At 28.9% G+C, this 12740-nt stretch overlaps 2 protein-coding genes across 2 annotated transcripts; both read left to right on the forward strand.

The window, feature by feature from the left end:
* The first annotated feature begins 2231 nt into the window (after positions 1-2231).
* LOC101496709 ((+)-neomenthol dehydrogenase-like) lies at positions 2232-5962 on the forward strand. The gene is made up of 5 exons (XM_012718725.3): positions 2232-2389; positions 3041-3287; positions 4220-4294; positions 4533-4709; positions 5324-5962. Exons 1-5 carry the CDS (start codon positions 2367-2369, stop codon positions 5699-5701), a joined length of 900 nt encoding a protein of 299 aa, XP_012574179.1. The 5' UTR covers positions 2232-2366; the 3' UTR covers positions 5702-5962.
* A 744-nt stretch (positions 5963-6706) lies between these two features.
* LOC105852600 ((+)-neomenthol dehydrogenase-like) lies at positions 6707-10047 on the forward strand. Its single transcript, XM_012718726.3, has 5 exons — positions 6707-6879; positions 7142-7388; positions 8702-8776; positions 8854-9030; positions 9420-10047. Exons 1-5 carry the CDS (start codon positions 6860-6862, stop codon positions 9795-9797), a joined length of 897 nt encoding a protein of 298 aa, XP_012574180.1. The 5' UTR covers positions 6707-6859; the 3' UTR covers positions 9798-10047.
* Positions 10048-12740: the final 2693 nt, after the last annotated feature.

A 12740-nucleotide genomic window follows, 5' to 3' on the forward strand; every position in this document is an offset into this window, starting at 1 on the left:
TCTCTGTGCTTAATGCTTTTTATTGCTTGATCAACATTAAAATGTTATACGATTTGTATTTTGAAACGGAAGTGGACTTTACGAATGCTTGAGATGAGAAATTCATGAATTTGTAGTCTAGACATAGGTGCATGTCATGAAACCAATTAAATTAGTTGCAAAGCAATACTTTACAAGAGAATTTCTATACGGTAATGTTTAATTCTAATCTTAAATCTACTAAAGAATTAGGGGTTACTTTGGAATTAAAGGTTATGTCACTAAGACATTAGGGCAAGAATAATAAAAAGAATTCGGTAACAATTCAATAAAGGAATTTAATAACTAGGATCAAATTAGACACCGAGGTTGGATTCGAAGTGAAACTCATCCTTGACATTTTTCTCAATTTATAACGGATCAATTTTACTACCGTTGTCAATTTTAAATATTATTTCAATCAACTTGGGAACTTTTTGTTCAATTTTAGTAACTAAATATAATTCAATAGTAAAACGCAATCCTTGAGTTCGACAATCGGTACTACCGTTTTATTATTACTTGCAACGATTCAGTACACTTGCTGAAACGCTATCAAGTGACATATGGGAAAATGACTTCACACAATTTCGTTCACAATTCACAACCAATAGTATATATCATATATAGTGTAAATTTTAATCAATAATCTTTGCTTATTAAGACAACCAATAGTATATATCATATAGAGTGTCAATTTTAATCAATATTCTTTTGGTTGTAATGTATGTATAAAAAAATAATAAATACATTTGAAAACTAGTGAGGACAAAATAACCCCTCAATAAAAAACTAGAAGAAAAAATACAATATCTTTAAACAAAAAATTATGATTGAAAAACTAAAAGTATATTCACTATCTATTTTTTATACCGTATATTTACATATATCTCCATGATTAAAAAACCAACAATAAAAAACATAACTCATACTACAAATTAATTTCATATTAAATTACTCTTGATAATTCATTTCATATAAATATAAATCATATAAATATAAATCACAGTATTTTAATTATTAAAATGTAACAACCACCATAAATGACCATAAAATATATAAAAACATAATCATCATAACTTAAAAAACCAATAATCAATTATAAATAGACAATCTAATTAGGTTTAAACCAAATTAAATAACAAATATTTTAATAAATGTTAGCAATATAGTTGACAAAACGTTCAAATACTTTTAAATATTTATATAGATATTAAAAATAGTCAATATACAACTTTTGTATTTTTTATTATTATTGTGTCGTCGCATATATTTATCATAACAAATAACAATTAATCAACCTAATCAAAAAATTTGTGTTTTGTTTCTCTTATTAGTTATCATTGCATATATTTACTGTGAACATTATTTCAAAATATTTTAAAATATGTAAAAATAAATGTTAAAATTTTTAAAAAATTTACATAACTTATATACTTTAATAAAAATAGAGTTTACGATTATCAATTATATAATTTATCATTTAAATCATGGTTAATATATATTTTATGTTCATGGACTATGAAATATCGGTTAAATGGTACAGATTTGATATTGTAAATAGAATTCAGATGTAACTCAAAACAGTCGTAAAATTGTTAATTTTTTTATGATTAAACTTTTGCAAGATATTATTTTTATTACTTTTTAAAATTAAAGATACTCATTTAATTACACACTCTACAATTTTTTTTTTTATCTCATTTATTTTTCTTATAATCATAAAAATTTACAAAATTAATACATTATATATATATATATATCACCTTCTAAAAAAATTGATATTAAAGCCGATCATAATTAATAGTAGGAAAACTTTGAATTTAATAATAGTGTATTTCAATAACTTTATTAATTTATGAATGTGTTGAGATATCTACCGGTAATGATATTATCATACAATCCTTTGTATCAATTGATTGATAAGCAATTAAGATACCTATTTATTTTATCCTTATAAACCCATTAAATTATCTCTCTCTTGTCTAAAACACATTTTACTGACAAATATTCGTGGATAGAGTTTTTGTCCGTTCTCAATTCACATATCAAAATTAGATGCATTTATTAATTTGTGTGACAGTATTTTATTTTTGGGGAGTATTAAATTGTTAAGTATGTTGACAATTTAAAAGGGGATATATATTTGATATATTTTAAATGTGAACAGTTATTTTCCCTAAAGGCGGCAATTAATAATCATTTGTGAAGCGTGAGGTCAGAAAAGAAGAAAATATGTTTGTGTTGTTAAATAGTTGCATTATGAAGTCAATATTCACAAAACAGAACAGAGCTAGCTGAAGTGGATCTTCTCATTCTCATTCTCGCTCATCAACTTCCAACCAAAGATGGGAGTAGAAGCTACACAAAGGTAGTAAGTAATTACATATTTACTTTCTCTGCTAAACTCTTTCATCGTCTTACTATTCTTAAGAGTCACGATCTATTATTTGATAGTTTAAAGACTACCTATTATTTTTCATACTTTAAGGACTAAATTGGAGAGATCAATAGTTTATGGATTAAATTGATGATTGATTTTTTTATGAGCAAAATTATGCATCTGATTCTTTATGTTTGATCATCATCCTAGATTAGTCCTTAAGTTTTTTCCCGTCTTATGATATATTCAATTTGCACCATTAACTTTTAAGTTATGTTAAATTATGCATATTGTCCTTTAAATTTGACTATTTTTTCAAATTACCGTCATAATATGTTAAAATCTAATCCAAACAGTGCAGTGAGCTGAGTGTCCAAATTAGTTTGGAAGTGAGTGAAATTTATTATGTGGATAAACCTTTATTAACAAGTGGTTGTAGAGAAATCAATAAATGTAAGTTTTTCAAATTAGATGCTTTTAGTTGTTGTTGAAAGTGAAACAAATGACTAACATTACAAACATAATGAACTTAAAGGACCAACCTGAGAAATGAATCAACCTTAAAGAATCGCAGATGTAATTGTCTTTTTTATGCTTCTTCATGTTTTTATCCTTCTGGTGGTTGGTTATGTTTGTCAGGTATGCAGTGGTGACAGGGGCAAACAAAGGAATTGGAGTTGAGATAGTAAGACAGTTAGCTTTATCTGGAATCAAAGTTGTGCTTACAGCAAGAGATGAAAAAAGGGGTCTTCAAGCATTGGAAACACTCAAAGCTTCTGGTTTATCTGATTTTGTCGTGTTTCATCAAGTAGATGTGGCTAATGCTGCAAGTATAGCTACTCTTGCAGATTTTGTCAAATCCAAATTTGGCAAACTTGACATTCTGGTAACATGCATAAAAATTAGTCCTTTTTGTTGCAAATGAAAGTTAATTTCTCACAATTCAATTGCATGATAGTGTGTGCGCTCATCTTGCAACTTTTTTTATTGAGTATATTTTTGTTTCACTGTTGTTGAAATTATAAAATTGTATCAACTTATTCCTCTACATTATCAATATCTCAAAATAATATGTGAAATTGTAAAATTTTAGTCAGATTTGTCCTCCATTAATATTTACATGGACTATAATGATATTAAGTTGATAATGTGGAGATTGAATTTGACATTAAGTGAACAATGTGAGGGATGCATTTGATCACATATTGAGTCAGAGGGACGAACTTGATTAATAGTTTGCAATTTCAAAAATCATTTTGAAATATTAATATCAAGAACTAGATTGATACCGTACTACAATTTCAATAATGAGTATTTACTATTTTGTTATCCTAGTTTTGTTGTTCTACATTCGTTTTTGTTGCAAGAGTGATATGTTTTATTTTTCTTTATTTTTAACAAGATAAAATTACAAATGATAACATTAGAGAGAGCTGGGGTAACACCTATCGTAGAAAAGATGATAGAAACTCGATTTAGATGGTTTGAGCATGTGGACAATAGACCAGATTATGTGGTAAAGTGTGTAGATCAGATGAAGATAGTCAAATCACTAGAGACAAAGAAAGTCCTAAAAAAATTACAAAAGAAACTATTAAGAAAGACCTAAAGATTAATAAGTTGGATAGAGATATGCTATATGGCATAACATTACGACATCCTTTGATCTATGTATCTGACCACCTTACTTAGTGAGATAAGGTTTGGTTGTTGTCGTTGTTGTTATTAGTTATGATGAATTTTCTTGATAAGCTCATGCTTCTCATTATGTTACGTATAGAATATGCACATTTCATTAAAAAACATGGTTCCATGCAGGTTAACAATGCAGGGATTAGTGGAACTGTAATTAATGACAAAGATTTAGCACGTTTGCTTATCATTAACCCTGGAGTAAGTATCTATGTATTTTCCACTTTGCTTATTTTTTCTTTTGCATTAAGTTCGACATGAGTATATAAAGAGTGACACTTCTCAGTCGCATCTTACAAACCAGTTTTGTAAGAATTGGTTAAATTCAATATAAAAACCTAATAGATCTAAACATTATGAAAACTGATAGCTTTTGACAAAAAGTATTGTAATAATTGTTTAATATTTTGGGGTTGATTATTAGATTTGTTCTTTGTAGGCACTGTCAGAAGATGAAAAGAAAAAGGCAATGACTCAAACATATGAGTTAGCTGAAGAATGCTTGCAAATAAATTATTATGGTGCTAAAATAACTACTCAATCACTTCTTCCACTTCTTCAGTTATCTGATTCACCAAAAATTGTGAATGTATCATCAACTCTTGGAAAGTTAGAGGTAAGTTGTTTTACTCCTTTCCCTAATAAGTTCATAACCTTTTTCATACAATAAGTGAATCACTAACTTTGAGTACTGACACCTCAGGTCGCAGACGTGTCTTGGTGTTCAACACATGGCGATATCTAACATCTATATGATAACGACACTTTGATTACATTCAATTAATTTATTTTCTTATATTATTACCAATGTTAAAGTGTCAGTGTCGTATCCAATGTCCATGTCAGTATTTGTACTTCATAGCTCACTAATTTTGTCTTAAATTGTAGGGATAGACAATTATGTCATGAAATGAACAAATTTTTAAAATGCCCATTGAAATTGAAAATTTCATACCAATCCAAAAGAATCAATGTGATGGTGTATTTTCAATTTTAGACTATTTTGAAATTTGTCTATTACAAGAACTAAATTGTCCAACTTTTACAATTTCATGACTAAAGTTGTAATTCATTCTAAATAAAAAATTTGCACATACTTAGCCAAAGTGTTTAAACTAGGACAAAGTAATGTTTATGATTGACTAATGTTCAACACTGTTTCTTAAATTTGGACTTTAATTTGAATGAAGTATATTATTGCTTAATCATGTCATGTGATGTCAAATCCAGAGCATGCCAAATGAATGGGCTAAAAATATCTTTAGTGATGTTGATAACTTAACTGAAGAAAAAGTGGATGAAGTATTGAAGAAGTTTCTAGAAGATTTCAAAGAAGGTTCATTGGAAAGCAAAGGGTGGCCTAAAGTTGGGGGTGCTTATATCTTATCTAAAGCTGCTATGAATGCATATACAAGAATTGTTGCTAAGAAATTTCCAACTTTATGCATCAATAGTATCTGTCCTGGTTTTGTCATCACAGATATTACTGCTAATACCGGTATGTTAACGGCTGAAGAAGGTGCTGCTAGCATTGTGAAGCTAGCATTACTTCCCAATGGTAGTTTATCTGGCCAATTCTATAACAGGACTGAAGTCTCTTCCTTCTGATTTGTACTTGAGTTTTGTGGTTTAAGAATAAAATAAAATGTATTGATTTGCTTGTTACTGTTGTTATTATTGATGCTGTTTTTGTTACATAGTATCATGTTGTTGCTTTGCTTGTTTTGTTGTTATTGCTTCTTATGAATAACATGTGACACATGGCCAGTTAATTTATTTATTCATTATGTATTAAGCACACAGTAATATAGTGTATCATGTTGTATATCAATGTTTTAAGCAATATAATGAAATCCATTTTCTTTTTCACCTCTTACCTCAAATCTATATGATTGAGGTGCTAGCTCAGTGATAAGAGTTTAGTCTTATAGTCTCAAGATAATGAGTTCAAATCGCTTTGGAAACGATTATAAAATGACAATTAGTGTAACTTTAATTAATAAAAATTTCCCCCATCCCCAATTTAGAAAAATGAAAATAAAAATCTATATGGTTGAGTTACATAAGTCTCATCTTAGAGAGGTCCGTTGAGGAAGAAGATTTGAACTTAGCTATTGAACCATTAGACTTGTGTTTCACCAATTAAACTATAATTAGTTGCATCCAAGTAATTTCTTAATTGGTTGTCAACATCAAAAGAACTTGATCAGAGTCCTAGCCGTCCTCGTCATGTGGCATTAGTGCTTCATTTTGGATTTTCTCTATTGGCTTTATATATGATAATACAGTCAAATTCAACGCGATCAGTATTTTCTTTAGTCAAATGATGTGGTCAAACTTTAACTACTTAAAAGTGTTTTCACATTCAAATAAGTTGATCCAAAAATATACATTGATATTTTTAACTTTTAATATTATTTGACATTAATAAATATGTAACTCTTATCAGTAAAAACTACATTATTTTAATTTTTAGAACAAATGTTTTTATACTTAAAAAATATCAAAACCGACCCAACCCAATCCAAGAACACTCTACCTAGAAGACAATAAACTAAATGACAAATTTGCATAATAGACAAATATAACAAGGTGGCAGGAATAATATCCTATAAATTAAGGGCGTTACATCACATGCATAATAAAATTATTACGTTCTTGGTGGCATTTTTTTGTTTTCATTGTTAATGATAACACTCTATTCACATTTCATAGTTTGAAATTCAAACATCAAAGGTAAAACTGAAGATAAAGGTAAAACTGAAGATGGGAGAATCTGCAGAAAGGTAACATTAGAATAATGGTTCTAAATTGCAACTATGATCAAGCTCGGACTCAGTTGCAATTACACGACTAATTTTAATATTGCGGCTAATATAGTCTCAATTGCAGTTGTGATGCGGTCATAAGAAAGATAGAAGAAAAAAAAGAACTTTTATATATGGCTACAATTGTGGATGCGGACTCCAATTTAGAACTATGATTAGAATCATATATTTCAGTGCACTAAAATCATGTGATTTTTTAATCATCTATTTTGAATTTCAGGTATGCAGTTGTGACAGGAGCAAACAAAGGAATTGGATTTGAGATAGTAAGACAGTTAGCTTCATCTGGAATCAAAGTTGTGCTTACAGCAAGAGATGAGAAAAGGGGTCTTCAAGCATTGGAAACACTTAAAGCTTCTGGTTTATCTGATTTTGTTTTGTTTCATCAACTAGATGTTGCTAATGCTGCAAGTGTAGCTACTCTTGCTGATTTTGTCAAATCCAAATTTGGGAAACTTGATATTCTGGTAATTAACATGCAAAATTTGGTTGTCTTTTTCTCTTTTTTTTTACTAAACTTTCGATTTAGTCCTTAAACTATCGTATACCATTTTTTCTCTTATTTAATCCTTGAACTATAGAATATAATACATGATACCACAAATTATTATAAATTAATCAAGTTAGTCTCTGCATTACTTAAAAAATAGGAGAGAAATCAAAACTAACTTGATAGATTAGAAGTAGTTTAAGGACTACTTATTATATTTGTATAGCTCATAGACCAAATAAGAAAGACAATGATAGTGATAGTTTAGAGATCAAATTAAAAATTCAGTCTATTCTTTTCTGTGAATAAAAGTTTGTCCCATATTCGATTGCATGATACTGAACATAAGGAATTGGAATTGATGCAATCAAGATTTTTCGCATTTCAACTGCATTATGTTGAAATGTTGGCGTTTGATCTTGAAGAGAGAATTTGCGAAGCACAACTATGACAAATAAGCGGTCATGGCCTTACCCTTGGGTTGGCCCTGGGTACTTGTAACGTTAGACATTGTTTGGTCGTTCTTCAAAGTAATTATTATACTTTTTATCTTTGTCCACACTAATCATGTGCTTGTTTCAATCAATATTCCATATTCTTTAAAACAATTATATTTTGTTTGTTAGTATTGAATGTGCCTAAGACAGGGAAGCTAGAGTTCCAATGTTCTATTGTTTGGGAATCGTTTGGTTCTGCTAAGGATATTTCTATATTCCTCTACACTAAAAAATCCTACATTGTTTTAAAATTGAGACTAAAGGATGTTTATCAACAACATTTACACTTCTCAAATCATTTAGGCGTCTGTTACAATTTAATCAACTTGATATATTTACCAATTAGTAAATGGATATAAACAAAAGAAAAACATATCAAGTTGGTTTGGTGGCAGGGGTGGTGGAGTTGAATTTCGATCATCTCCTTCAATTTCTCTCCACCACTCTCTCCTTCTCTTTACTTTACATTTTTGACCATCGCCCTCAACAAAAATACTAACAATATCAACTATACTAATTACTAACATTGACTTATGTATATTTTCTTTTTTACAGCCGATGTAAACCTAGTCGTTTTTTTCTTTTACAGCCGACATAGACCTAGCATTCTCTGCCCTCTGCTGTTCTCCTCTCCTCCCATTTGATCGTTTGTTTGTAAACAAAAACATTGGCAGTTGAAAAAAAAATTATATTTAATCAACTTGATATGATTTTCTTTTGTTTATATCGAGTTATTAATTGGTAAATTTTTTTGATATATGCATATTGCATTAAGAAAATCTGTTCAATGCAGGTTAACAATGCAGGGATAACTGGAACTATAATTAATGACAAAGAACTATTTACTTTGGCTATCTACAACCGTGGGGTAAGTATATTATGTAGTCAACAACAAAAGAAAGAGTTGGTATATTTTTAGGAGATTGAAACTTTTGTCCTTTGCAGGCATTATCAGAAGATGATAGGAGAAAGGGATTGACTCAAACATATAAGTTGGCTGAAGAATGCTTGCAAATAAATTATTATGGTGCTAAATTAACTACTCAATCACTTCTTCCCCTCCTTAAGTTATCTGACTCACCAAGAATTGTGAATGTATCATCCACTTTGGGGCAGTTTGAGGTAGACTTTTTTGCTCCTTTCCTAGATAGTATTTGTTGCACCACACTTTTCCAATAACTGCAGTGTTATCAAATAACAACTATAATGTAGAGGAGTTATAAAAAATTTATTGCTATTGTTACCCATTGCTATTTAGTACAAAGTCTTGTAAAGTAGCATCTCTATAACCCTGTAGCATAGTGTGATTTGAACAAACTATTATTTTCTGTTATGTGCAATTGACATCACTAGTTAAGGTAGACAAATAATTTACTAAAGTGACAATAACTAAATGCTATTTTCATTAAGCTTGGTTATAAGAATTGATCTCCATCACTAGCTTTATCATTGTCTCATAATTTTCTCTTTTAATTGCATAAGGTCTTATTGCTTATTCATGTCAAATACAGAGTATACCAAATGGATGGGCAAAAAGTGTCTTAAGTGATTTTGATAACCTCACAGAAGAGAAAGTGGATCAAGTATTGAAGAAATTTCTAAAAGATTTCAATGAAAGTTCTATAGAAGGCAATGGTTGGCCTATGACTTTGGGTGCCTATATCATGTCTAAAGCTGCTATGAATGCATATACAAGAATATTTGCTAAGAATTTTCCTACTTTATGCATCAATTGTGTTTGTCCCGGCTACATCGCCACAGATATAACTGCTAATACCGGTATCTTAACGGTTGAAGAAGGTGCTGCTAGTGTTGTGAAGTTAGCACTACTCTCCAATGTTAATTTGTCTGGCCTATTCTTTTATCGAAGCGAAGCGTCTTCCTTTTGATTAGTAATGAATTTTTATGGATTAAGAATAAACCGTGATGCTTTTGCACGTCAATTATGACTATATATTTACTGAGGAAGATTTAACAGACGCTAAAATTGTTATTATTGTTGTTGTGACGTTAACTATTCTTCATGTTAATAGATAGGTATTGCAACTGCTTTGCAGCTGAAGACGTAATTACAATTGGTCAAACTGTGTTATTTGTTTGCATTTTTTATGTATGTTTTCTTTTGAACCTGAGCAGACACATGAATTTGTACATAGGAAACAGATGATACATTAGAGAGGTGCTTCTTGAAACATATTCAAAGCTAGTTGATCTATTTTAGACTGTATGTCATTGTGTGTCTGTGAAAGATAACTCAGACAAAGCCATAAAACAAAGGTTGAAACAAAAGTTTGAAACTATTTATATGTAGTATATATCCTTGCATGTTACCAAAAAATGTAAAATTCAGGGTGGCCTTGCAATGACTTATAAAGCCTTATATCCTAAACATATTGCTAAAAAAATACCTTATTTTGCTAAAAACTAGGCCTCCTCATATTATCATTTTATCCTAATAAGTAAAATTTTTATTTATTTTATCAGTTTATTTTGTTTATTTTATCATGTATGCTAAAATACATATCTTCCATTATTTAATATTGCAAGTTCTGGAATAGTCCAAAGCAACAAATATAATAACTTGAATAAGTTATTATGATTAATCTTTTTGACAGAAATTATTATAATTAATATTTATTGGGCTGCCTCATGAAGTTGTCCATTCTAGTACAAATTACAATGAATAGGATATGAATAGTTTTTTTTTTTCTTTTACAAAGGATTGTTTTCAAAATCAAAATAAATAGAATTGTTTCTTTTCTTTTTTTAAAAATTAATAGGATTGTTTCCTCATCATCAAGAATGAATTACTTTATCCTATTTTATACCACCTTAGTCCCAAATTACAAGTCCTTTGACAATTTCAAATAAATTAAAAAATCTCATAACTTTAAATAATTTTAGTGTAAAGACTAAAATTGGTTCCTGACATTTTGAATATGGGCTATTTTAGTCCTTAAGAAAAATAATACTCAAATTAATCTATGACAATTTTATAAAAGGGGCATAATAGTCCCTTCGATAGGTTTGATCTAAATTTAATTCATTTGTTTTGTTGAAGTATTATGTAACGATGATGAAGTGTCGGTTATTTATGTCACAATGTTAAAAGTTGCTAACAAGTAAATATGTAGTCTATGCATTATATGTAATATTTAGTTTCAAAATTAAAAAATAATATTAGGCGATGTTCTAGCAAAATTCCTAATAAATATTTTGAAGATAATCAAGCATTTAATTATATTATTCTTTATGATTCTCTTATTATCTAGTAATTTGTGTTATTTAGTATATTAATTTAAGACAAAATCAAACATAAGTTAATCAAGCTACATGAAACATGCATATCCATGCAAATTCACGTGGTAATTTAAAAAAAAAATGAAGAATGATCTCATCTCAAAAGTGGACTCATCTCATGTCCACAACAAGACAAGAATCTACTTTATAAAACATGCATGATTTGAAAAATGTATCAAAGGAGTGTCAAACAAGAGATTATTGAAAGAATATTCAAAAGAACATTTTGGTTGTCTTGTTAAAGGACAAAAGACAAAATGGATAATTTTAGGAAAACTAAATGTGTGACTAGATGAAAATTTTGTACACAAGCCTCCTAAAATTAATGAGCTTTTAAAAGATACAATTTAAAGGACTACTTTTAATAACAAACACCTATAATGTTTTATAGATTGATGACATGGAAGAAAAAGACACAAGTACACTCAAATAGTATTATTGATGCAAGAGCTCCACCTGTATCTGAGTAAGTACTATTCCAGTGGTCATATGACATATCATCTCAACATTTTTGTTCAAGCATCCTTCAAGATTCAAGGCTGAACATTCAAATTTAAGAAAGAATGTTATGGACATAAATGCAAAGAAGAGATTAATTCAAAGAAAGCAATTGACACCTTGACAAGATTGACCAACAGCCATATTCAATTTAAATTAAATATTAAAACCCTCTCATCATTTATAAATAGAAGATCATTTGAAAGATGAAAGAAAAAGTTTAACTTGCAATCTACCAACACTTGTTCAATTAACCACAAGTTTGAAACTCTTCTCTCAAGAAAACTCCAACTCTCTTCACTTTACTAATGTATTATTCTTATTGAGTTTTTGCTTTCAGTTAATCTCAAACAAATGATTGAGAATCATTAGATTCCAATCACTTTTATCATTCTTATCTTTTGCAACTCAAGTTTATGTTTTATGTTATATTGAGCATATTTGTAAAAATCCTTTCTAATTTAAAAGGTGACTCTAAAAATATTTTCTAGATTGAAAGGTGCATCTAAAAATTCTTTTCTAGATTGAAAGGTGAAAGTCATAGTAATTGATCAATCTATGATCAAGGAAAGTACAAGACATAACTTTCTTCTATTAAACACATTAGTGAAAATCTTAGAGTGTGAGGACCGGAGTAATCCACGTTGTGCAAACTAGTATACTTATTAAGTATGATATTTTTTATCTCATCTCTTTTATTATTTGTACTCACGTACCACATACCACGTGTTTTTGCACTTATTTACATTTTTCTTTACTTAACATAGTTTATTCTTTACTTAACATAGTTTATCTAGAATGTTCTTGTTATTTCAAAAGAATTATTAACTAATTTTGATTACCAAGTTTATTCTTGGGTATATAAATTTATAAGTGCAAGAATTAAAATTTAAAAATAGTCACGATTCAAACTCCCCTTTACTGTGATTTGTTTTGCTACTTCAGGAGGAATTAACTAATTTGGTCTAAAAACACTTATACGTCAACAATTTTTAACATTGTTGCATAAATAACTGACAAGTTATCATTGTTAC

The sequence above is a fragment of the Cicer arietinum genome, chromosome 7, assembly GCF_000331145.2.
Source record: "Cicer arietinum cultivar CDC Frontier isolate Library 1 chromosome 7, Cicar.CDCFrontier_v2.0, whole genome shotgun sequence".
Classification (NCBI taxonomy): Eukaryota; Viridiplantae; Streptophyta; class Magnoliopsida; order Fabales; family Fabaceae; genus Cicer; species Cicer arietinum.